Source organism: Lissotriton vulgaris, chromosome 6, assembly GCF_964263255.1.
Source record: "Lissotriton vulgaris chromosome 6, aLisVul1.2, whole genome shotgun sequence".
NCBI lineage: Eukaryota > Metazoa > Chordata > Amphibia > Caudata > Salamandridae > Lissotriton > Lissotriton vulgaris.
In genome coordinates, this window is record NC_141694.1 from 1797791583 (window position 1) to 1797818752 (window position 27170).

The window sequence follows — 27170 nt, forward strand, 5'->3', positions numbered from 1 at the left end:
AGGGGCGCAGGTGAGTGAGGGAGGCAGGTGAGTGAGGGTGGTAGGGAGAGTGAGGGTGGCAGGAGAGTGGGGGAGGCAGACAGGAGAGTGAGGGTGGCAGGTGAGTGCGGAGGCAGGAGAGTGAGGGGTGCAGGTGAGTGAGGGTGGCAGGTGAGTGAGGGAGGCAAGGAGACTGAGGAATGCAGGTGAGTGAGGTACTCAAGTGAGTGAGGGAGGCAACAAAGTGAGAGGGGCAAGATATTTAGAGAGTCAGGAGAGGGCACGTGACTAAGGAGAAAGGTGAGGAGGTAAGTGAATGAGGGAGGCAGGTTAGTGAGGGAGGCAGGTGAGTGAGGGAGGCAGGGAGGGTAAGGGAGGCAGAAAAGTGAGGGGTGCAGGTGAGTGAGGGAGGCATGGAGAGTGAGGGTGGCAGGAGAGTGAGGGGTGCAGGTGAGTGAGGGAGGCAGGTGAGTGAGGGTGGTAGGGAGAGTGAGGGTGGCAGGAGAGTGAGGGAGGCAGGCAGGAGAGTGAGGGTGGTAGGGAGACTGAGGGAGGCAGGTGAGTGAGGGTGGCAGGCGAGAGCAGAGGCAGGAGAGTGAGGGGTGCAGGTGAGTGAGGGTGGCAGGTGAGTGAAGGCAGTAGGTGAGTGAGGGGGAAGGTAAGTGAGTGCAGCATGTGAGTGAGGGAGGCAGGTGAGTGAGTGCTGCAGGTGAATGAGGGGGTGGGTGAGTGAGGGAGGCAGGGAGAGTGAGAGAGACAGGTGAGTGAGGGAGCATGTGAGTGAGAGGAGAAGGTGAGTGAGCAGAGAAAGAGATTGAGGGTGGCAGGCGATGGCAGGTGAGTGAGGGAGGCAGGTGAGTGAGGGTGGCAGGTGAGTGAGGAAGGCAGGGGGACTGAGGGAGGCCAGTGAATGACGGACTCAAGTGAGTGAGGGAGGCAAGAAAGTGAGAAGGGGCAAGAGATTTATGGAGTCAGGAGTGGGCAGGTGACTGAAGAGACAGATGAGGAGGTTGGTAAGTGAGGGAGGCAGGGAGGGTAAGGGAGGCAGGAAAGTGAGGGGTGCAGGTGAGTGAGGGAGGGAGGCAGGGATAGGGAGGGAGGCAGGTGAGTGAGGGCTGCAGGTGAGTTAGGGGGAAGGTGAGTGAGGGGGCAGGTGAGTGAAGGAGGCATGGAGACTGAGGGAGGAAGGCAGGTGAGTGAGGGTGGTAGAAGAGTAAGGGAGGCAGGTGAGTGAGGGTGGCAGGCAAGTGAGGAGGCAGGAGAGTGAGGGGCAAAGGTGAGTGAGGGAGGTAGGGAGGGTACGTGAGGCAGGTGAGTGAGGGTGGCATGTGAGTGAGGGGGCAGGTGAATGAGGGTGGTAGAAGAGTGAGGGAGGTAGGTGAGTGAGGGTGGCAGGTGAGTGAGGAGGCAGGAGAGTGAGTGGAGCAGGTGAGTGAGGGAGGTAGGGAGGGTAAGGGAGGCAGGTGAGTGAGGGCAGCATGTGAGTTAGGGGGGCAGGTGAGTGAGGGAGGCAGTGAGAGTGATTGAGGCCGGTGAGTGAAAGCAACAGGTGAGTGAGGGCACAGGTGAGTGAGGGAGGCAGGGAGAGTGAGAGAGACAGGTGAGTAAGGGCGGCATGTGAGTGAGGGGCAGGTGAGTGAGGGTGGCAGAAGAGTGAAGGAAGCAGGTGAGAGAGTGAGGGTGGCAGTCGTGTGAGGAGGCAGGAGAGTGTGGGGCACAGGTGATGGAGGTAGGTAGGGAGGGTAAGGAAGCAGGTGAGTGAGGGCAGCATGTGAGTGATGGGGCAGGTGAGGGAGGGAGGCAGTGGGACTGAGTGAGGTAGGTGAGTGAGAGCAATAGGTGAGTGAGGGCACAGGTGAGTGAGGGGCAGGTGAGTGCGGGTGGCAAGGAGATTGAGAGAGACAGGTGAGTGAGGGGGCATGTGAGTGAGAGGAGAAGGTGAGTGAGCAGGAAAAGAGATTGCGGGTGGCAGATGAAGGCAGGTGAGTGAGGGAGGAAGGTGAGTGAAGGAGGCAGGTGAATGAGGTACTCAAATGAGTTAGAGAGACAAAGTGAGAGATGCAGGAAGAGTGGAAGAGTTTGGAGAGTGAGGATAGCAGGTGAGTGAGAGGGCGGGCAGGTGAGTGAAGGAGTTAGGAGAGTGAAGGTGGCTGGGAGAGTGAGGGAGGCAAGTGAGTGAGGGAGGCAGGTGAGTGAAGGAAGATGGGAGAGTGTGAGAGGTATGGGTGTGAGGAGGCAGCAGAGTGAAGGAGGTAGGAGAGTGAGGGGGCAGGGAGAGGCAGAGATGCAGGAAGAGTGGCAGAATTAGGAGAGTGAAGATAGCAGGTGAGTGAGAGAGGCAGGTGAGTGAGAGGGGCAGGTGGGTGAAGGAGGAAGGAGAGTGAAGGTGGCTGGGAGAGTGAGGGAGGCAGGGAGTGAGGAGGCAGGGAAGTAAAGGAGGTAGAAGAGTGAGGGGGCCGGGAGAGTGAGGGAGGCAGGTGAGTGAGGGAGGCAAGTGAGGGAGGAAGGGAGGCAGGTGAGTGAGAGAGGCAGGTGAGTGAAGGAGGATTGGAGAGTGAGAGAGGCAGGTGAATGAGGGAGGCAGGGAAGTAAAGGAGGTAGGAGAGTGAAGGTGGCTGGGAGAGTGAAGGAGGCAGGGATTAGGGAGGCAGGTGAGTGAGGGAGGCAGGTGAGTAAAGGAGGATGGGAGAGTGAGAGAGGTAGGAGAGTGAGGAGGCAGGGGAGTGAAGGAGGTAGGTGAATGAGGGGGCAGGAGAGTGAGGGGGGAAAGGAGAGGGGGGGAGGCGGGTGAGTGAGGAAGGCAGGTGAGTGAAGGTGGTAAGACAGTGAGAGGGATAGGTGAGTGAGGAGGCAGGGGAGTGAGTGAGGCAGGTGAGTGAAGGAGGTAGGAGAGTGGGGAGGCAAGGTGAGTGAGGGCAGCATGTGAGTGAGGGGGCAGGTGAGTGAGGGCGGTAGGTGAGTGAGGGCTGTAGGCGAGCGAGGGAGGCAGGTGAGTGAAGGAGGTAGGAGAGTGAGGGAGGCACAGTGAGTGGGAGAGGTAGGAGATTGGGGGAGGCAGGTGAGTGAAGGAGGCTGGGAGAGTGAGAGAGGTGGAGGAGTGAGGAAGCAGGGGATTGAGGGGGCAGGTCAGTGGAGGAGGCAGAGAGGGAGGAAGGATGCAAGGATGTAAACTCACAGTGTGCTTTTACTAACAGACAGGGCTTTAACCCCTTGAATGCTTATAACGAGCTCGTCATGAGGCACAGTGGAGCTGTGCTCATGACGAGCTGACCTCGTCATAACTGCTGCGACCCGCACACGCGCGGCTAATTCCACGCCTGTGCGGGTGTTCTAAAGGAGTGGGTGGAGTCATGACGAGCCCAGTTCATCATGAACACAGATCCACTGTGCAGCATGACGAGCTGGACTCGTCATGAGTACCGCGGTGCCGCGCACGGCCCCTCCCCCCCGCATTGTGGGGGATTAGCCCCGCGTGAAAGTGGTTAATTGAGCTGGGTCTCAAACCCAGAAGTAATTAAAAACAGAGATTGAAACATGTCCCTGTCGGGCACTTTAATGATGTACTGAACTACCCTGGCAAAAACACAGATCGATTTCTAAATAATCAACATAAAAAACGTTAGGGTAATCCATGTAAGCATTTTAGTGCCTGTTTATGTTTCACGCCTTGAGGAATCCAGGACTAGATAAGCTATTTTCGAGATGTTGCGCTTCCGTCCCTTTTTCGCGCAGCGAATCACTCTTATATCGATCCTACTGTGAACTGAGTTATGTCAATATGTTAATAATGGAGAGCTCTGTAGTTGAGGCTGAAGGCTGAGCGAGTTTCTCACCGTGCCCTCAGGGGATCAGAAAGATGTTTAGAATCGGTGCTCATACAATCTTTGTCCTCTCTGCAGAGCGCATGGACCAATGTGATTCTGTGCAAATGTCTGTGAAGGAGGAACACAGTTGTCAAAATTTGGACACGGCAAGAGTAAAAGAACTTGCAGCGCGTATAGGTAGTGGGTGCGTTGTCTGTTTGGGGGTGGTGAAGTGAAGGAGATGCGAGGAAGTGCATTCGGGAGAGAGTGAAAAGAGGGTGCACTTTGTTGTTAGTCGCTTATTTTAAAAAGCTAACAACCATTGACAAAGCCAACAGTACCAGCTTGTTTTAGGTGTATGGAAGTTGTTGTGTTATATATCTGGATGTAATAACATAAAGCTAAGAGAGGAACTAAAATATGGGTTGTGTGGTACACTAGGGAATTGTAGAAATGTTTTTGGGCGTGGTGTTACTCCAACATTAGTAACGCCGTGCTCCGACATTTTTTAGATGCAGGGATGCACAGAGTTCACAAAAATACGGCGCACCCCAGCGTTTCCCCTAGTGATAGCACTAAAAAAGCTGCCTCGTGCCAGCGCAGGCACCCTTGCGCCATGTTGCCAGGGTGCCTGAAGCCACAAGGGTGATTGTTCATGTGCAGGAAGGGACACCTCTTATTTTTAAATACGTTTATTTATTTTGACTTTCCTATAGAATGAACCAGAGAAAACATGCATCAGAGTGTTGTCCTAACTAATCATACATCATGAAAAGTTTCCTCTTTATTCAAGTTTAAAACACCAAGGAGAGGCCATTTTAAATACTCATACCCGAGGCTTGTCAGAAGTTTTTGTGGGAGTCAGGTCACAAACATAGGGGCACCAGAATGTCACTTTTTTTTGCACTCCCGGGTGCACAATGATGAGCCATATTTACAAGGCCACGCAAAGCCACACTGCTTAGCTTTTCTCTTTTCTGGTTTTGTGATATATAAATAAATGTAGCAGCGCTGGGCCCTGAAAGAGTGGGAGGCATGTAGTAAAATAGCATTGGATGCTCCTCCTTATAATGGGCCTGCCACAGACAGTTGGGGGGGGGGGGGATCAGTAGTCTTTGTCTCAGTTTTCTGATGCATACGTTGTGGAGTTCTGTGTTAGACCCTATGGGGCATATTTACGAGTTCTGGCGCATCTCTGCATAGCAGCAGAGATGCGCCAGAACAAATGCGTCACGCAAAACTACCTTTGCGTCATGGCAGATGCGCCGCATTTACAATGCGGTGCGCCTGGCGCAAGGGTAGGCAGATGCGTGATGCATCTCGTGATGTAAGGGCGGCGCATCGCTGGAGTCGCGCGCAAGCGCGACGCAACTCCAGCAATGCTCAGGGCCGCCCAATACTTAACATGCTGCGTCAGTCCTTACGCCTGCTTCAAGCAGGCGTAATCAATTGACGTAGCATCACCGCAGAAGTGCCTGCGTGAAATCTTGTAGATTTAATGCAGGCACTTTTGCGAGGCGCACAGGCGCCGCAACGCCCACCCTGCGTAGGAACGCCCCCATTGTGGCGCTGGGCTTTATAACATGACGCATCTCCCTAGATGCGTCACGTTGTAAATGCCTCGCAGGGATGCGCCACGTTTACGCCGCTGATGCGTCACGCAAGGCAGCATAAACGTGGCACAAGGGGCTTGTAAATCTGCCCCCTTGTTCGAATACTTTAATCCCAGCAGATCCATTGTGCCTTTCATCCTCCCAAGGTTGATTAAATGAATATCAATAAAAAGAAACATCTATCATACAGCATCACATGCCCCCCTGGAACTGAGCATTCGCTTTACAAATACAAATACAAGTTCTGTTATGTTGTGTGGTGTTATTCTTGATTTCAGCATAGTTACTCAAAAACACACAATTTTGAAAATGTAAGAACTCCCAGTCACAGCTGGCCCTTAGTTTTGTTACCACGAGAGTTATGTCAGTTCACCGTACAGCCAATGAAAGAGGAGGAAGAAGTCAGGAGTACACAGCAATGCAGTCAGTGATTGCAAAAAGTATGAGTAAATTGGTCCCAAACAGTGCATATAAATGTCCCCTGTGTGGAATATGATCCGTGGACCAGTAGCCAACAAAACGCCCAGGATTACTCCTACGAGTCCAACTCAAACCGGTCCACTTAAGTTACTGTTCAAGACTATACGGGGCAGATTTGCAAGCCCCAAGCGCCGCCGGTGCATCACGTTGCGTGGCGCACCAGTGGCGCAGCCTGCTAAGGGATATTTACAAGCACAGGTAAAGTCACCCTGCATGACTTAACCTGTGGTTGTAAATATCGCCGCTGTTCACGCAGCACTTTGTGTTTTTGGGACGGGACATGGGTGTTGCTGTGGGTGTTCCCAACCAACACCCTTGTCCACTGATGCATTTCCAGATTTACGAGAAATTGTAAACCTGGAAATGCGTCAGTTTGCTGCGCCACCATAGGGGAGGAGTAGCCAAGCGAAACGAGGAGAAATGTTTTCATTCCTCCTCGTTTTTTCCTCGTTCAATGCGTGCTGCATTTTACAGCAGGCATTGAAAGAGGAACATGCCTGCAGTGATTGCTTTTGTGCAGGAAGGGGCCCCTTCCTTCACAAAAGCAATCTCCCCATGGCGCAGGCATCCTTTCAGCATGGTGCAAAGGGTGCCTGCGCCGGCGCATGGCAGCTGTTTCTGCGCCAGCGCTGGGGAGAGCACAGGAAAGCGACACAATTCATTGTAAATATGTCGCATTCCTGTGCTCTGAAAGTGCTGCAGCGTGGAGCAGCCAAAGGGCTTGCGGTGCCGCGCTGCGGCACTTTCTTGTAGATCTGCCCCAAAGTTTTTTAATTACGGCATTGAACCTCTGAGGGCATATTTACTAATCTTTCAAGCAAAGTTGCTGCACTGCGTTGCATGAAAAAGAGACTGTAGAATTGCTCCATATTTATAAAGCTACAGAGCATTTCTGCTCCCTCCTTCTTCTAGCGCCCTGTGTGCATGTATGAAGCCTAGCTCCAACGAAGGTGCAAGGAGACCTGCATTACAAGCAGGATTGTTTTTGTGCAGGGAGGGATACCTTCCTGCCTGCACAAAAACAATCCTTAGTGGCATATCCCTCTTGCTATGTGTGCTGCATAATGCAGCACAAATGGAAAGAAGAAATGATGAGGAAAGATATTTCTCTGCGTTACACCTCACTGGGGAAGGCGCATTTCCATATTTACTAACTTTATTAAATTTGGGAATGAGCCAACATCCATGGGTGGATTCATGTGAATTCCCATGCTCTACCCAGGGAGTGCCTCCCAGCTTGAAAAGCAATGTAACACTGCGCAAGCAGCTGCATTCCATTCCATTGCTTTACAAAACCACGCAAGGCAGTGCAAATCACCCTGAAGTCTTTGCATTGTCCAACACAAGGCTTCATAAATATGTGTGTAAGTGTCTACCTCCCATCGCAAATAGAAGTGTGCCCAAGAATGTACACCTGAAAGGCCTCTCCTCCACCCTCCGAAGCAACAGCAGCCGCTTTGTATGTCTATGCATCCCTACTTCTCATTTAGAGCGCATGTGCTCTAGGATTCCACAAGGCCTGGTACCAGCTGTGACCCACCAAACTGCTCCTCCCAACCAGCACCATCCAGTCTACAGTGTGGGCGCTCATGGTCACCAAGGGAGGCAATGCCCCACTCCCTGCACTCCAGGATTCCACCCTAACCCCACGGACTGCCATCTTCCAACCCCCTGTATGGCTCAAGCCTGCACAGTACAGTTAAGGCCCTATCACCCACACCTCCAAAGATTACAGCGGTTTTTGAAGCAACTCTTTGCTATAAAGTGCTATCTTGATAGGAAGCTGGTTGTCAGTGCCCTGCAGTTCTTGAGTGCCAAGTTTGACACTTGGTCAAGGGTGGCACATTTTGTTGTAGATGATTACAAAGCTACTGCTCCTTCAGGACTGTATGAGTAGGCCTGGTTGTGGGGTCAGGCAGAAGAGCTGATCACCCAGAGCACTATCAGCAGTGAGGTGACCCCACAAACAGCACTTGCAGCCCCATTGTGGGGTTCAGGCTATAGGGAATCCTTTGACTGACCTCTGTGTATGAACCTTCCCCATCAGTGCAGCTGCTCACAGCATCCTCTCTTACTTTCACAGACTCATTGGGACCTTCCGGATGGTGCTGCAGAAAGTGGTGGAGGAGGCACAGCTGGAGGTGTCGGACACCCTGATAGACGACAACAACTCGGCCATTCGGGTAAGACGGCCTTTGTGTTCATCGGCGTCATTGCTGTGGTTGGTACTGGGTAAAAAGAGGTCAATTACTCCCAAGGTTGCCCTCTAAACAGGAACATTTGGCAAAGTCATTCTAAAACTTTTGGCCACCTTGCCATTTGTGAATGGAAATGATTGGATATGCAATGTTAGTAGGACAGTGATACACTAACAAAGAGGGTAAAGTACACAGTACAAGGTCAGCACATCATGGAGATCTGGACCCAGATTTAAAAGAACTGATGCAACACAGGGCAGCAAGCAAAGGCGTCACGCTGTGTGAACTGAAGACAGAACATTTGTACCTTATTTACAAAGAAGTGACGCAGTTCGGCTCTCGCCCTGTGCTGGCGTACTTTCAGTAGTTATGCACCAACAGATTTACCCTTGCGCCATAGTGACAGAATGTCTGCTTTGTGATCAGCATAATTTTTGTGTAGGAACGGGTCCCTTCCTGCACTAAACTATGTTATAGGCAATTTTATTTTTTAAACAATAAGGAAAAACGAGGAGAAACAAAATATTTCTCCTTGCTAAGCCAGCCTTAGGGATGTCCAGAATTGTAGGGCCAATCCAGGGGCCTCATTTATGAAAAGTGACGCATCGCTGCGTGAAAACAGCGATGCGTCACTTTTCACTGCGCACTCCTTGCGACACCAATGATGCGTCATATTTAATGTATGACGCATCATGTCGCAAGGACTTACAGATACGTCAGTATTTCTGACGTATCTGTAAACGCAAAAGTGACGCATTGCTGGAGTGTGTCACAAAAGTGACGCAACTCCAGCAATGCGTCCTTTCACATGGGGAAAGCCCCAAGTGAAAGGGCTTGCGTCAGTCTTACGCCTGCTGTGAGGCAGGCGCAAGATTTTGACGCAACAGCATCCAAAAAGTGACGCAGTGAAATCTCATAGATTTCACTGCGTCACTATTACGAGGCTTTTTGCGGAGGAACGCCCCCTCTGCATACATTATACCTGACGCAGGTATAATGTGGCGCAGGGGTTTAAAAAGTGACGCATCTACCTAGATGCGTCACTTTTTAAATATGGCGCAACAAGGCGCATATTTTACGCCGCTGGTGCGAAACAAAAAGTGACGCACCGGCGGCGCAAAACTGACGCAAGGCCTCATAAATAAGGGCCCTGGTGTGTAAGTCTTTGGCGATATGGATTTGTGTCAAATTTCATGGGTGGATGCATGGAAACGACAATGCACCACCAATGGAACAACTCCCCTTAACACAAAGTAAAGCAAGGCAGTGCATTGCATTACTTTTGGTTACAAACCAAAGCAAATCACCATTTGCTTTTGTTTGTAAAAATCAACCTAGATTTTCCATAGGGTCTGTGGAAAAAACACAAATGCAAACCAGGCACAAAATATTTGTAAATCAGGACACCAATTTCTAAGATGGGTCACACGGAACCACAGGGTACCAGAGAGTTATACACAATACTTGTAATTTTCCTGTTTCTTCTACAAGTTTTCCTTAGTCTTGTTTGTTGTATAATTGTCTCAAGGCGATCCTTACAATACAGTCCAATGGGAGCTCTCTAACAGAGGGCCCACCTAGTGAAAGACAGAGTAGGGTGTGGAGCTGGAACCGAAGCATAGGCACTGGATGGCATCTTTCCAACCTCCTAGATGACACAACAAATACAAAATAATCTTGGGACAACAACCTAGCTGGGACATTCTCAGATTTTGGGTGTGGAGGACTAAAAGTCTTTTGAGAAGTTTTAATCCTACATCCAATACAACTGAGAAGTTCAGAGAAGAGTAGGCCTACATATATGTGCAGGTGTGTATTCTGGGAGCTGTGTGACCCCCAGCTTCACTGCACAACTGTGCAAAAGCAAACCAAGTACTTGGAGGCCTTGGTTCATTTCTGACTTTATATCTCTTCCAGGAAGGGCTGAGAAGGCAAGCATTGGTAATGTAACATATTTGGGGTGGGTGGCAGGGGCTCCTGTTGTGTGATTGGCTGCTCAAGTGTGGCCAGGACCTCATGAGTATTTGAAAAGTTCTAGTACTTAGTTGAGCCAAGAGCAGGGCTCTAATGAGAAGGGATTCGGTGCTCAAAGGTGTTGTGCCTGGGGCAGCCCTTGGAGGCCTACACCCTTCGGTGGCAAGTGTGGGTGGCAGGGAGGGGGAAGCCTTGGAGGCCTTCACCCTTCTATGGCAAGTGTGGGCGGCAGGGAGCCGACACCATCCCTTGTGCGAGGGACTTTGTTAGTCCAGGGACAGTACCTAAGAAGCAGGACCATTCTTGTGAAGGCCTACCGACGGGATGGTCAGGCTGTACGCTGCATTGAGCCTCGAGGATCTCTCTGTGCTTCATTCCACCCTTGTGAGATGAATTCTCCAAACAAGAGGAACCAGGAGCTTTTTTTATCCAGGGCCTGCACACGTACTCCCAAACGTAAACTGATATAACAGACTAGTGTGCATTTCCTAAGTGTAGTTGGGAGTGTTCAGGTCTGTGATAAAGTGCCCTCACACACCCCAAGAAGTGTCATGCTTCATCATTGGGCTTGCTCCTCGTCGGGCCGGCGCTGCAATGCCCGACCGGCACCCGCGAAGGGGCTCTTTAGCAGAGATTTTTTGTTGATGAAGCCATTGGGTGAATGTGGGTTTGTGGACTAAGTAGTGTAGTTAGTGTGGGGTGATATTTAAAATAGATCTGGGGCAGCCCTATAGTCAAAATTGTATTCCTAGTGTGCACTAACCTAGATAAAAACAGGCAGCCCTATCTGGATGCAATGGTTCTAAAGGCAGTGAGTGGTGTCGACCTGTTTCATGCCTAAGAAAACTCCTAACGGGTCTAGTGGCAATTCATCAGGACCAAAAGTGAAAAGAGAAATTCTCTTAACTCTAACACTACTACAATGCTAGTTCTGGACATGACCCAATGGTCACAGGAACCAGAGCCGGGTTGGTTGCCGCGCCGCCTTCCGTTGTGAGCAACAACGTGCTCTGAAAAGGTCCTGTCAGCCTAGACCTACTTATTGAGGGGGTCATAACAATAGGTCAATCGGACCTGGTGTTCACTTGTAAAGTTGGTTACAACTCCATTGCATCACTTCCAGAACCAGTACCATCTTCAACCGTTTGGCTATAAACTTACAGCACCTAGCGTGCTAGGATTTTTTGTCTGACACTTATGATGGGAAAAGCAAAATTACAAGCCCCGGAAATGTAACTGGCTACAAGCAAGATGGTGGAGCCAGATACACCAACATGACCCACAGAGTATTAAATAAAGGCTGGGCTCTTTTCACTACCACCCAGACCCAAAAATCACAGCCCAGCCATGTATTGAACACTACCTACTAGCTCATCTGTACAGCTACTTTTACCACACAGGCAATCCCTCCATCTACAAAGGGAAGGCAGGTGTTTTTCTAGTCAAGAACCACACTCTGGAACAATCTATCCTTTCACCTATCATCCCTTTAACCCCCACATACATCCTTCTAGGAAGTACTGGGAGCCTTCCCCTGCACCCACCCTAATCAATAAACAGTGCTGCTATAGAGGACAGCACAGAAGTGAACAGCACTGATTTGCCTTGTAGACTTGTATGTTCTCAGGACTATTGGAATTAGGCAGCCATGTAAGAACCGTTCATATAGCAAGGTTGACTTAATTATCTGGAAAGAGACAGCCAATGGCATGGCACATTCTTTGGCATTCTTTTCTTAATATTAGGGTAAGTGAACACTCATGGGCACTGATTCCAAGTTGATCCAATGTTTTCCAAAATAGAGAGGTTTCTTAATACAGAAAATTGGTTTACACATTCAGCATCTACTGTTATCCCCTACAACTGATGCTATTGTGTACAAGAACACTCTCCTGTCTATCTCGCAGAGAAAAGCCGTGGCTTAAGTACCCTACGATGTTGCGTTTAGTGGCTACCCAACGTAGTTGTAGAGATTTATGAAAGATGTGGAGCACTTGATCTGCAAACAATATTTGTTCACGGGACAAAATGTGTCTTAGGAGCCCACTGTCTGCGCTGCTGAATGTTGGGGTCACTGATTACCAGAGCTGTTTAGTCTTGATTCTGTCACATGCATCTTTCTTCCATCACCCTACACTTCTTTTATTTTTGTATAACTCTTTTTGTTGCAGAAAATAAACACAGCAGTGTAATGACAATTCGACTCATGACAGATCATTAGATTCATAGTCCTATCTTGGCCAAATTAAGACAACAAATACATTCACCATATATCTTAGCCTCCCCATCTGCCTATAGGTCTTATTCCTCCAACTAGACCCCCGAGAGTGTCCCATAGGCCCCTGTGGCACCAATGGTGCACAGATCATCCCTCTGTATGCATTCCACTTCCCCCACACCTTACTCCACTTATTAGGACAGCCCCAACCTCTCTGCTAATATGCACCAGTCCATGTCCATTTTCCACTCATTCAGTGTGGGGGGTCAGTGGGCCATCCATAATTTAGCGATGTTTCTTTTGGCAACCATAAATCCTAATGTTACCCAGAGGCGTTCCTTACTGAATGAATGAAATTAGTTTTGTCATGCGCAAACTTTGCCCAAAGGGCGTCAAGGCGCCTTACTGTTTAGATCTGTCTCACCATATATTCAAGAGACTCTGTTTTGTCGACTTGGATACCTTAATGTTGCTTGCCATGCATTCCAAATGCAGAACATCAACTTTTACCAGTACTTCTGTAGTACCGGGCACCCCACAGCATGTGGAAAAGGTACCCTCCTGCCCGCATCCCCTAGGGCATAGCAACGATTCAGGCCTCCCCTTTTTTTTTGTAAAATTTTTATTTTGAGTAGAACAAGAAAACACGAGAAAGGCCACTGAGGTGCCGCACATTTCCCCACGCAGGGGGCACAATCAGGAGTCAGGAAGCATTGATATCTCATAGTAACAGAGGCATATCGAGTCCGAAATCACGTAATCAGAGTCATAAATCCGTAAAGTACCAGTTCCGGTGAGCCTATCAACGGGCAGTGTACGATATAGAAGCTAAATATAAGAACTGTCAGGCCCATGATCCTTCATATCCAAGTCGAAAAGGCTATGGACCCAGCTACATGCACCCCAATAAACCAAGAACCAGGAAAGTAAAACTCCCCCCCCCCCTCCCCCCATGGTGGCGACTCCATACATACCAACACACGTTCTATCATCCATACTAGACTTGAAAAAGGTGTAGAGACCGTAAGGATGCAGGACATACAGCTGATGGTAACCCCTTAGAAAGGAAGGCAACCAAGGGACCCCACTGGAACTGAAAGTTCTTGTAATTACAGAGGAAGATGTCCGCCATTATTTCCAAGCTTAGAAGCTTCCAAAGTCGTGCGTGCCACAGAGAGATTGCCGGTACCTCTTTCTGTTTCCAAGCAGCGGCCAACGTAAGCTTGGCAGCTCCTAGACAAATAGACAAAGCCACAAAATCTTTTGTCTGCCCGGGTCTGATGCTCAAGGCCGGGTTCACGCAGGCCCAACAAGACAGAAGCCATAGAGTCTTCTATGGGATAGTGAAGGATGTCCCTGATGTGCGAGAGAATTTCCTCCCAGTAAGGCCGGATCACTGGGCAGTCCCACCAGATGTGGCGGAAGTCCCTGAGGAACCCACATCCCCTCCAACATTTGTCGGAGGTGGCCGGGTAGATGCGGTGGAGCCTGGTTGGGCATAGATACCATTGCATAAGTGTGTTGAGATGGGCTTCCCTCAAATGCAGCGAATGGTTAAACGCTGTCAGGTCCCGCCATAGCGCCGACCACTCAGTATCGGAGATATCTCTCCCTAACATCTCCTCCCATTGCTCCATGTAGCGAGGCCTAGGCGTCACCGCCGATTTAAGCAAGAGCTGGTATAGAAAGGAGATGACTCCCTTCATGGCAGATGTCCGCAGTATGAAGGCCTCGAATGGCGACGGAGGTCTCGTGGCTGCCTCCAGTATCCCAGGCGATGTGGCCCAATGAAGCAGCTGTATATGACGATATCGTTCGGACTGGGGGACCCCGTAGTCCCTCATACAGTTAGCAAAGGTGAGGGGATCCTGTCCATGAAACAGATGGGTCAAGGCCCTGCAGCCTCCCTCCCTCCAGGCATCAAAGGCCCCCTCTTGAAGCGCCGGCGGGAAGGCCGGGTTCAAGTGCAAGGGTGTGAACGGCGAGGGGAACGTAGTCCAACGTTCATCCGTGGCCAAGGTGTCCCAGACCTTCAGCGTGGTACCCGTAGGGGTACTGATATAAGCGTTCAGAAGGCGGTCATTCTTTGGCTTCCAAGCCAAGTCCCAGACCGATCTGCCAGCCACGCTCCGGTCCATGTGCAGCCAATGTTTTTCTGACGTTTGCTGCGACCACTCCACCAGAACCCTCAGTTGCGCCGCTTTATAATAGAGCTGCAAGTCAGGAAGTCCTACTCCGCCCTCGGACTTCGGCCGACGCAAGACCGCAAAGGAAAAACGCGCCCGACCCCCTTGCCATTCAAATCGCAATATCTGAGTCTTGAGACGCCGAAAATAATCACTGTCTAGAGGAATGGGCAGGGCTTGAAATAAGTACAGAAATTTAGGAAGGAGAACCATCTTTATAGCATGGATTCTGCCCAGCCATGACAAAAATGTAGGTTTCCACCTATCCAATTCAGCTTGGGTCTTCGCTAACAAGGGCGGGAAGTTGGCCGAGAACAGTTTGCTCACTGTCGGAGTCAGGTGGACCCCCAGATAGACAATTGAACCAGAGGCCCCGGCAAAAGGCGTCAAGGGCCTGACGCCTTCCACCTCTGCCTGCGAAAGAGTAAGATTCAGGATATACGACTTGCTATAGTTGACCTTGAAGCCGGCCACCTCTTCATATCGCAGCAAGATCTCCCTGATACAAGGCAGCGAGTGTTCCGGGTCCGCTACAGAGAATAAAATATCGTCCGCGAAGAGCGTGATTTTATGTTGCTCTCCCGTGAACGGAAGGCCCTGGACCCCCTCATGTTCTCACACCGCCATCGCCAAGGGCTCAATGCTCAGCACGAACAGGAGGGGGGAGAGGGGGCATCCCTGCCTAGTGCCTCTGGAGTGCGGAAAGAACGCCGACATATGGCCATTTACCGCTACTCGAGACCTGGGGCTGCAAAAATTGGCCCTCACCATGGAGATAAACTTCTCCGAAAAACTGAAGGCCGCCATCGTATTAAACGGGAAGCCCCAATCCACACGATCGAAAGCCTTTTCGGCGTCCAGACCCACAAGGACCGCCGGTATGCGGAACCTGTCTGCTTTTTCAATTAAGTGAACCACCCTACGCGTATTATCGTGAGTCTGGCGCCCCTTGATAAATCCGGATTGGTCAGGATGTATGATCGCCGGCATCAAGTCTTGCAACCTATGCGCCAGGATCGCCGAGTATAGTTTAGCGTCTATGTTGAGTAGCGCTATGGGGCGGAATGAAGCACACTGGGTGAGGTCCTTCCCTGGCTTCGGCAAAACCGTTATCACCGCCTCCGCCAAGGAGCCGGTTGAAGAGCCGGACATGGCCATGTCATTAAAAAGGGATACTAAAAAATCACAGAGTTCGGTGGCGTATGATTTGTAAAAAACAGCGGTATAGCCATCCGGCCCAGGTGCCTTGTGTAGTTTTAGATTCTTGATGGCCTCAAGCACCTCCTCCCTGGTAATCGGGGCCTCCAACAACTCGTTCCACTCTTTAGATATCTGGGGGAGGGGCAGGCGCCGCAAATACTCCCTTTGGGCTCCCGTATCGAGCCTGTCCCCCGCGTAGTGGTCCGCATTGAAGCGGCCAAAAATGGCCACTTTCGCTTCGTCCCGATATTGCAACACACCCGCCGCATCTCGAATCCCTCCGATATATTCGCGTTCCCTCCTGTCACGCAGTTGACGCGCCAGGTGCCTACCCACCTTGTTCCCACAAGAGTAAGATTGTCTTCCCAACCTCAATAGCGTAAATTCGGCCCTGTTATTGTAGTGGGCTCTCAATTTCCCTCGGACCGCTGTCAAGGGTCGGAGGGTCACTCTCGAGGGATTGAGCTTGTGAGCCTGTTCGAGGTTTGCCAACTCAGCCTCCAGGTCCTTTCGCCGCAACCTATTGAGATGAGCATTGAGGCCCAGGCACGTGCCCCTGACGGACGCTTTAAAGGCGTCCCAAGTGTTGGAGACCGAGGTGTCGGACGCGGGATTAAGCTAAAAAAACTCCCTAATGGCTTCCCGCAGAGCCTTATTAGAGGTATCATCCCTGACCACCGAGGCTGGGAAGTACCATTTCCGCTGCCCGTCGCCGGTCGATGACCAACGGAGGCTAAGCACCAGCAAACTGTGGTCAGAGACTGAAAGCGGAAGAATGGTGGAGTCAAGGACATCTCCTCTAAGAGCCTGGCTGAAGGAAATGTGATCCAATCGGGAGTAGGAGTGATGTACCCGAGAGAAAAATGTGTAATCCCGGGAGGTAGGATGGAAAAAACGCCAACCATCAACCAACCCCAGCTCCCCTACCAACTGCTGTGACGAGGCAGAAAACACCCCCGTGTCAGCCCTGTGGGCCCCAGAGCTATCCACTGTCTTATCCCACACCAAGTTAAAGTCCCCCAAAAGGAACAAGTGCCCTTCAGCAAAGTCACCCACTCTCTGCAGAAGGCTTTGTAGAAACTTATTTTGACCAGCATTGGGGAGATACACTACTACAAAGGTACACAGCCTCCCTCGAACAAGTCCCTTCACCATCAGCCAGCGGCCATCCTTATTATTGCGCACCTCTACAGGTTGGAAGTGCAGCGCAGCGCGGAAGATGAGAGCCACCCCTCTATGTTTCGTAGATGCAGAGGACCTGTATATAAGGGGATACGCCCTATGCCGAAGGCTCAGCTCGTCCTTGTGCGCTAAATGAGTCTCTTGGAGCCCCACAACATCCAACTGGTGATCAGTCACATATTTCCATACTTTCTGTCGCTTCTGCGGTGAATTCAGGCCCTTAACGTTCCAAGTCCCTATACTAACAGGCATAGTGGAGTGACAGGCCAGAACTCTCTACAGCCACCTCATGAATCTCCCCTCCCCCACTCGAGAACCGATCAGTCAAAGGCAATGCTGAAGGGCGACCCAAGACTCCCCCCCAGACACCACCAACCCGACAATAAGCCTTCAATAACTTTGGCAACAACCCCTCCCGCCCCACGCACGCCACAACCGTCCTCACACATCACAGCCACACACTCCACAGAACACCCTTGTCGCCACCATTGAACCCCCATGCACTCTTCCCCCAGGGCCCCCCACCCCCAACCCCCCCGCAAACAAAAGGACAATAGGAAATAACTCAAGGCACTGAACCTGAACAATGTACCCAGCAGTTCCAGTAGACCGAAGTTCGTAAGGACCCCTCTGGACTGGAATCGTGGTAGGGGTACCAACTCAGTGACCCCCAGGGCCACGGTCTGGGGTGTCTTCTCCAAAAGTACAACCAAACCCCCGGTACCTTAGGGCCAGTGCCCCTCTGGCGCCAAACCACCAGTGGGTCAGGGATCATGCCGCTCCAGAGCTTTGTTGAGAATCTGCTAGTGTCGCTGAGGCCACCGAAGCCACTGCATCTCCCCTTTCCTGCAAGCTAGCAGTGCGATCCGGCCGCCGCCGGCCCGGAGACGAACCAACTCTGTGCCAGGAGGATGAACGATGTCGCCTCCTTGATGGTGAAGTGCTTGCCTCCTGGGAAGGCGCGACGTCGTCCAGGCCCAAAAGATCCTTCGCCACCTGGAGAGACCGAATCTGCGCTAGCCTATTCTGCCAGTGAAAGATGATACGGAAGGGATGTCCCCACGAGTAGGAGATGTTGCGTTCCCGCAGGAAAGAGGTCACCGGCCGGAACTCCCTTCTCTTCTGAAGCGTTGAAGCCGCTAGATCCTGGCAGAGCTGCGGACGATGGTTCCTAAATTGCAGGGATGGAATGGCTCTGGCCTTCAATGTAAAAAACATGGCAAAATATTGACAAAATAGTTAGGGAGAAAATGCAAAAAGGAACCACAAAAACCAAAAGATTATTTATAAAAAACTGTAAATCATTTAATAGATATATTCATATGTATATTAAAAACATTTAATAAAAAAACATAAAATCAGACAAAATTTCTTTAAACAAGCTAACATACAATTGTTATACAGTGCATAAAATTAATACATTCAAACAGTGGCAATCAATATTGTTCGACGCGCGTTTCGGCGTTATGGGGAACGCCTTCCTCAGGAGCCACAAATACATTCTGAAAGACATAGTAATTTGGAATTAAAAACATGTAGTGATTTTACTTTATTCTAAAATTACATTCTGAAATACAAAACTTTCGAAAACACAAGATTAGATCACATGGAGAAAAGGGGCCCCTTAATAGCATTTACTCCCTGCTTGTAAAGCTAATGACATATAGCTAAACAAGGTACAAACTAATGTTTCTATATTTGAGCAGTTGTAATTGCGGAAAAGAAAAAGTCCTACAGGGCAAGACGTTAAATAGGGCTGTAGGAATACTCACTTGTTTTTAATAGACCCGGTGGAAAAGGGTTGACAGTGGAAAAAGACCTACTGTTATGGTTATGCTCTGTCACTATTGGTGTGTCTATGATAACATATATCATCTTTTCAGCTGAATAGGCTAAAAAATACTTAATAGCAAACTGTTGGGAACAGTTACCAAAGTTGTTTCTTTATATTCTCCATTGGTATAATTTATAAAATTGCAAGTAAATTTGTATTTGACGCCAATATATAGCATATATCTTTCGCTTTACATGGAACATGATCTGGAAAGGTTTTAAACTACAGTGACATTCTCTGTTCTAACTGAGCAACACTTACCTACTTATAAGTCATAAGAATAGCATCCTAAAAACAGTATCCTCTCTCTTTATATTTGTTCACCTTGGGTCGTTAAAATCTGAAAATCTGGTAACAAAGGAACAAAACAGTTAAAGGGGTTCAAAAACAAACTCACTCCAAGTTAATTTCAAGTTTTTTTTGCGGATGTTTTCAATGGTAACTCTAGAGAGATTTCCAGTTACAGCCAATTATTTGCTACCCCATTGACAGATCAGTAATTGTTATCGAGATGGATTTCATGTGGAATATGTTGGTTTAATGAACACCATTCTATATACTGATCTATAGAGTGACATGCTACCACTACTAGATAAAAATAGGGTAACACATAACGATATGGGATACGTTGTGAATATAATTTCGAAATAGCGCGAATAAACCAAAGATTCATTTGTAGTGACATTTGTCAAATAAGCTATTCAAATGATTACATGAGACCTCTTACCGCTAGTCGCTATAATTAAAGAAAACATCTTTCAGATTGGTCTTTATTAGTTAAAAGCAATGATGAAATCACCATTGCTTACCTTAACGTATTAACAACATAAAGCCGTTAGAGGGGTACGTCATACGTGAGTATCTTTACTAATTCTTATGTCCGGTAGATCGACCATCGACTAAAATGTCAACGGAAAATAAAGTCTGAATCTGAAAGGCAAAATGTAGTAATGTAATAAAATGAAGAAAGGAGAAACAGAAGCACACATGCGTGGTATTTAGCTAAGTTCCTGTTACTCAAATGGGTCAGTGTCGGTACTTTTTAATGAGGACAACTATATTAAACAAAGAGGCAGCAAACTATTCAGTTGCTTCACCAATGCGACATTAAATCCATTATGATTATAAAACTAGCTATTCTTACCGATTAATTGGATATTTGTTAAATTCCTGTGGTAATGAGGCGACTATATCGAGCAGCCTCATAAAGCTGCAAATAGTTGTGTCTTCATAAAACCAGAATCCTCGCTTTGTGAAGGAAAACTAAATATAAAAAGTAAACAATACAAAGATGTAAGTGTATCGGAATATGTAACAGAATGCAAGTTTTTAACGACTCTACTGAAGCAGCCGTGTCACCTTACCAGAGAGCAAAAGAATGTTGCTAATTCTTCGTTTCCGTCAATAATAAGCGGCTGCTGGTATACGTGTGGCTGTGGGAGAATGTATCGCCACGCCGTTAAAGTCACTAGATTGAAAATAGGTAAATAACAAGAAACCCAGTCTTAGTACGAATTAAAACCGGATTCTTAAATGCAACGAGATAAACGGATGCATTATAACGTATAAATGCATATCCCAATGACTGCGGCGTTCTTACCGAATGAGCGGAAAATGTGTCCTTCGTATTGCAACCTGCGGGAGCCGCGGAAGATGGCTGCTAGCGTCCCGCAGCCGTTGAAAAAGTGATATGACCCGATCTGCACAGAAACGTCACTATTTAAGCGAACCAGTCAGTCCGCCCAAATGATGACATATGGTCATTGTGGTCCCACCTTACATTAAAGGGGAAGCATCTCAATGCAGTTTATATGGGGCAGGAAAAGTAACTAAGCGCGGAAGTGAAAGGTAATTATTCGCGCACAACTAAGTACGATAATCTAAATGTAAAAGAACGCACGTTCTTAAAGGGAAAGCATCTCCATACAGACTATATGCGACGGGAAAAATATCTGAGCGTGAAAGTAAAAGGTAATTATTCACGCATAACTAAGTACGATCATCTAAATGTAAAAGAACGCACGTTCTTAGTTAATGTTATCACAAATTCAAAATAAGATGAAAAATAATAAGATTATTGAACAAATATATTTGTGTTAATAATGAGTGAAAAGATTAAAGGAAATCTAGCACAATGACTGACATATATTCGTGTTAATAATGAGTGAAAAGATTAAAGGAAATCTAGCACAATGACTGACATCAATACCGACCGAAGGTATATGGCAACTCAGATGGTCTTGTGCGATCTAAATATTCATAATCCTTAAAAAGTACGCGACCAAAAAAAAAAGGTTAGAAAGACTAAAATTTAATAAGGACAATTACCTATGCCGATGAAAGACGATGATGTAACACGATAACTTGTATTGAGTGATAACTATAATTCTAGCTGGATGTTCATTTTGTAATGCCAGCCACGATGTGATTAAATATAATATATGACTAAAGAATTCCCTATAGGTCTCAGAAAATCTAACTTGAAAAGTTCTATCTTGAGTATGGACCAAATTCAAAACGGGACCTGTGGAGTAACTAAAATATGGCATTCTCCCAGGGAATTTCGTTATTAAGTTCCCTTTTGAATGTGTCCAAAACAAAAATCCAATAGACTTCTCTTTTCTTTCTAATAGCGCTCCCACCTTTATTGTCTGTTGTCCTTATTTTTTCCAAGATGCGCCAGTGGAAATCATCTATTTTATGGTCCTTCTCTACAAAATGCTTGACCAGGGGAGCAGTTAATTTCTTGGTCTTGATGGCTGATCTGTGCTCGGTAAGACGTGTTTGAATGGATCTGCAGGTTTCCCATGTGGCTTAGACCACAGTCTAAGCCACATGGGCAGATAATGAAATACACCACATTAGTGGTTTTGCAGTTCCATAATTCTTTTGCCGTAACTGAGAAGCCATTGTGGGTGAACTCTCCACCATTTAAGATGTTTTTACATGATTTACAGGAGGAACAGGGAACTGTTCCCCGCACAGGGAGGTTGTTAACTAGGGATCGTTGTGTCTGGTTTGCATTTGGATATTTGTTATTGAACCTAGAATGGACAATCTTATCCTTTAAATTTTTATTCCTCCTATGGGCAAAGAGGGGTTTAGGTAGTACAGAGTTCGAGGTAGGGTTGCAATTAAGAATATGCCAATTGGCATTGATGATCTGCCTAATGCGTTCATTCATTGTAGAATGGGTGGTCACGCACACCAGTTGATCTTTCACTGGTTGTTCTTTAGGGGCTAAAAGGGCATCTCGATCAAAAAATCTAGCTCGTTTATAGGAATTTCTGATGAGTCTGTGTGGGTACCCACGGTCCAAAAATTTCTTACGCATAATTGCTGCTTGTTTATCATAGTCCGCCAGATTTGTACAGTTTCTACGGACTCTTAAGAATTGGGAAAAAGGGATACTTTCACGCTGGCATCTAGGATGGAAACTGTTAAAATGCAACAATGTATTACGTGCTGTTGTTTTAACAAATAAATCGACTTCCAATTTATTGTTATTCACTCGAACTAGTAAGTCCAAAAACTCAACTTGGTTTTCGCTATACTGTGCTGTAAATTTGAGATTATCATCGGTTAAATTAATCCATTCGAGGAACTCCAAAAGGGAGTCTTTCCCATTGGTCCAGATAAAAAAGATGTTGTCTATGTATCTGGACCAATGGGAAATCGATTCAAAGAATGGTGCCACCTCATTGTCTATAAATCTCTCCTCAAAAAGAGCCATATAAATGTTGGCTACCGAAGGGGCAACTGATTCCCCCATGCTGACTCCCCTAAGTTGTCGGTGCATGTCCTCTCCAAATTCAAACACGTTCTCAGTTAAAACAATGAATAAACAATCAATAAGGAATTTCTTGGGGCACACTACCTCATATTTATCTATGAACCAATCTGTAGCTCTAATAGCTTCATCCAACGGGATGTTGCTATAAAGAGATTCAACGTCCATAGTGACCAGTATATCTCTATTGGGTCTGAAATCCAGATTCTCCACTATATTAATCATGTGACAAGTATCTTTCACGTATGATTTGATCTTTGGTATGTGGGGTCTTAAGAAATTATCAACAAATTTTGATAATGGTTCTGTGGGAGTGCCAATTGTAGACACAATGGGTCTATACAGTGGGTTTTTTGGATTTTTATGTATTTTGGGAAGGCCATAAATACAAGCAGTTTTATTTTTGTTATTATTCAAAAATTCATGATCTCTTATGTCAATATCGCCAGACGATAGAGCTTCATTGGTTAGGGTGCTAATCTTTTTAATAATGGTGTTAACAGGGTTAGAATTGATTTTTAAATAGGTGGATTTGTCATCTAGCATCGTGTGCATGTTTTGTTCATAATCTGTAGAGTTTATGATCACGATGCCTCCACCTTTGTTGGCGCCCTTCACAAATAATTCTTTATTTTCAGATAGCGCCTTTAGAGCCAATGCTTCACTTCTATTCAAATTATACACTGGTTTGGGAATGAATTTTAAGGTCCTTTCTAACTTCTTAATGACTACCAGTTCGAATGCTGCTACTTCTGGGCCTAATTGATCTAATCCTGGGGTAAAAGAAGAGGGAAGTGATATTTCATTCTGTCTCTGTTTCACTAAATCATACACATTGTCTTCTTTATCTTGGAAAAACTTTTTTAATCTAATTTTTCTAAAAAATGCCACCACATCCTTATAAAGCTCAAAGGTGTTGGCGTGTGTGTGTGGTACAAAGGAGAGGCCTTTAGATAGCAAAGCTTCATTGTGTTCATCTAATTCAAATGAAGACAGATTAAAAATAGGAATTACATCCTTGCCTCCAATATTGTCTGTTTCGGGTCTCCCTGATGAATTGGGGTTCTTGTTGTTGATGTTGCTGATGCAGATGTTGTGGGTGTTGAGCTTGATGCAGATGCTGGTTCATTTGAAAATGCCCTCTGGTCTGTCCCTGGTTCTGAAATCTTACCCTGGGGCGACCTCGTCGAGGCCCCCTGTTGGATAAAAAAGGGCGTCTTTGGGATCTTGAATTTGTATAAGAGTTAAAGCCTCCATCAGATTCATAGTAGGTACCGTTGGAGCCCTCTCCTTCGGAATCAGAGGAATCAGTAAAGTTGTTTACTCTCTGTTGGACATTCCTAGATTCATCTGTGTAATGGTTCTGCTGGTAAAAGTCTTTATTCAGGTAGGGGTAAGCTACTTCCTCTGTGTAAAACCTTTTGTCTTTGTTAAGTTTGTCAGTTTTACGTTTATTCAGGTAATTGCTAAAGGATTCTAATTCTTTATTGTACTCTTCTATCTTTTTTATCGCTTCATCTACTCCAGTAAGTTGTTTAAGTTTTTCTTCTAGTTCATCTATTTCTTTCTTAATATCTAACGCTAGTTCTTTCGAAGTTCCGACGATGAGTATCATAAGATCGCGGGAACACCTATTGGCTATGAAGCTCCATCTTTCTAAAAATGGTCTATGATGTACAAAGAGGCCCGGTACATTACGTACTCTTAGCCCATTAGGGATGATACCCGTTTTGAGGTAGGATAACATGAACTCACCGTGGGCCTCCATGCGGATGAGTTTCTTTTTAAGTTCTAATAGTTTCTTACCTTCATCGTTACCTTTTATATTCAAATTAGTGTTATTAACCGGGATTGATGTGCCGACTAAGGTGGCAAACTCTTCGTCTGTAAATCCAAACGTTTTCATATTGGCCATGACTGGAGAGGTTTAGAAGAGATCGTAAAGAGAGTAATTACTAACTTCTCAAATATTTTACAATCAAAGAGTTACACAATGGTAGAAGAAAGGAATGGCCCTGCACAGACAAGCTGTGGAATTAACAATGTGAATAACAAGGACCCCCTGTTCGGAATATCGATTTTTAATACAGGGTAATAAACAATGTAAAAAACATGGCACAATATTGACAAAATAGTTAGGGAGAAAATGCAAAAAGGAACCACAAAAACCAAAAGAATATTTAAAAAAAACTGTAAATCATTTAATAGATATATTCATATGTATATTAAAAACATTTAATAAAAAAACATAGAATCAGACAAAATTTCTTTAAACAAGCAAACATACAATTGTTATACAGTGCATAAAATTAATACATTCAAACAGTGGCAATCAATATTGTTCGACGCGCGTTTCGGCGTTATGGGGAACGCCTTCCTCAGGAGCCACAAATAAATTCTGAAAGACATAGTAATTTGGAATTAAAAACATGTAGTGATTTTACTTTATTCTAAAATTACATTCTGAAATACAAAACTTTCGAAAACACAAGATTAGATCACATGGAGAAAAGGGGCCCCTTAATAGGTTAAGTTAAATAGGGTCGTAGGAATACTCACTTGTATATATTGGCGTCAAATACAAATTTACTTGCAATTTTATAAATTATACCAATGGAGAATATAAAGAAACAACTTTGGTAACTGTTCCCAACAGTTTGCTATTGAGTATTTTTTAGCCTATTCAGCTGAAAAGATGATATATGTTATCATAGACACACCAATAGTGACAGAGCATAACCATAACAGTAGGTCTTTTTCCACTGTCAACCCTTTTCCACCGGGTCTATTAAAAACAAGTGAGTATTCCTACAGCCCTATTTAACGTCTTGCCCTGTAGGACTTTTTATTTTCCACAATTACAACTGCTCAAATATAGAAACAATAGTTTGTACCTTGTTTAGCTATATGTCATTAGCTTTACAAGCAGGGAGTAAATGTTATTAAGGGGCCCCTTTTCTCCATGTGATCTAATCTTGTGTTTTCGAAAGTTTTGTATTTCAGAATGTAATTTTAGAATAAAGTAAAATCACTACATGTTTTTAATTCCAAATTACTATGTCTTTCAGAATTTATTTGTGGCTCCTGAGGAAGGCGTTCCCCATAACGCCGAAACGCGCGTCGAACAATATTGATTGCCACTGTTTGAATGTATTAATTTTATGCACTGTATAACAATTGTATGTTTGCTTGTTTAAAGAAATTTTGTCTGATTTTATGTTTTTTCATTAAATGTTTTTAATATACATATGAATATATCTATTAAATGATTTACAGTTTTTTATAAATAATCTTTTGGTTTTTGTGGTTCCTTTTTGCATTTTCTCCCTAACTATTTTGTCAATATTGTGCCATGTTTTTTACATTGTTTATTACCCTGTATTAAGAATCGATATTCCGAACAGGGGGTCCTTGTTATTCACATTGTATGGCTCTGGCCTTCTGCAGGATGTGTTCCTTCACTTGGAAGTCGTGTACACAAACGAGGATGTCCGGAGGGGGACCCCCTCCTCGCCTGGGCAACCCAACTCTATGCACTCTATCCATTCTTATTTCCTGCACATCCTCCTCGTCTAGAATCTGCAAAAACAGGGCCTGGACATAACCACGCAAGTCCCCCGCCTCTCCGTCCCATGGCACCGCTCGAATGCGGACGTTGTTCCTTCAGGAACGGTTCTTTAAGTCCTCCGTGTGGGTCTGCAGATCCAAATTCTGTTCCGTGAGGCGGATGATGTCTTGCTGTAGGAGGTGGCAGGCGCCTCATCATCCGATTGCTTTGACGAGCCACTGGCTCCTGGAGAGGCCGGTTGCTGCGAAGATTTAGAGGCACCATCCTTCCCCGGCCTCCCTTTACGTACCGTGTTGGACATCGTGAAGCTCCGGCTGTAGCACGTGGCCAAGGCGGCCCCCCACTCTCCAGGAACAAAAGGCGGAATGCCGCTATGGGATCTCCGGGACCGTAGGCTGCTTAACACTCCCCTCCAGTCGGTCCAGCCAGGGGTACGACTCCTCACTCTCCGTCAGAGATCCCCGCCAAGATCTTCAACGCAGGGCGCCACCCGCGTAATAGACCTCCAACGTACACTCCACTCCAGGAGGGAGAGGGGGGATCAATCGCTGTGGGACCCTGATGCTAAGGCAAGCAAGAGTGTACAAAGACAATGCAGGGCCTCCCCACACAGTCAGCCTAGGCCACGGATGAGTGAGACCAGCAGGATCGGAGCTGCCGGGCCCAGCCGGGTAAAGCCCAGTCAAGATGGCGCCGCGGGGGCTTCCCGCCAAGAGGCGCGTCGTCAATGGTCAATACTGTGCCCCTGCAGCAGCGGCTCGCACAAAGCCCGGTCCCGGGACCTCTGCCACCATAGACCGGTGATCCACAGGTTCCGGAGCTCTGAGTCCCGCAATGCCCCTCTTCGCTCCCTCCGAGCTACAGCACGTCCCCAGCAGGAGAAAGCCCGGTACGGCCAAGCAGCCCACGAGGCGGTGTGGGCAGTACCGCTACCTTGGCCTCAGCGTGTCCCAGTCCCTGGCCGCCAGCACCGCCAGCGCCCGTCTCCGGTTTCCCGAGGCACCCGATGAAGTGTCCCAGCTCCGGGTGGGAGCCACCCAGTTCAGAAGGCCCAAGTCCGCCACGGCACCTCTCACCGCTGAGTCTGCGGTGCCACTGAATCCAAGGCCTGGCCCCACCTCCACGCCGGGCCGGTGCTCCCCAGT

At 47.2% G+C, this 27170-nt stretch overlaps 1 protein-coding gene across 1 annotated transcript in view; it reads left to right on the forward strand.

The window, feature by feature from the left end:
- OTOF (otoferlin) overlaps window positions 1-27170 on the forward strand; it is a 784068-nt gene that overhangs the window by 208770 nt on the left and 548128 nt on the right. Inside the window, exon 2 of the mRNA XM_086928061.1 lies at window positions 7959-8058. Within this exon, the coding sequence (XP_086784187.1) occupies window positions 7959-8058 (100 nt within the window). The remainder of the gene's footprint in view (window positions 1-7958; window positions 8059-27170) is intronic.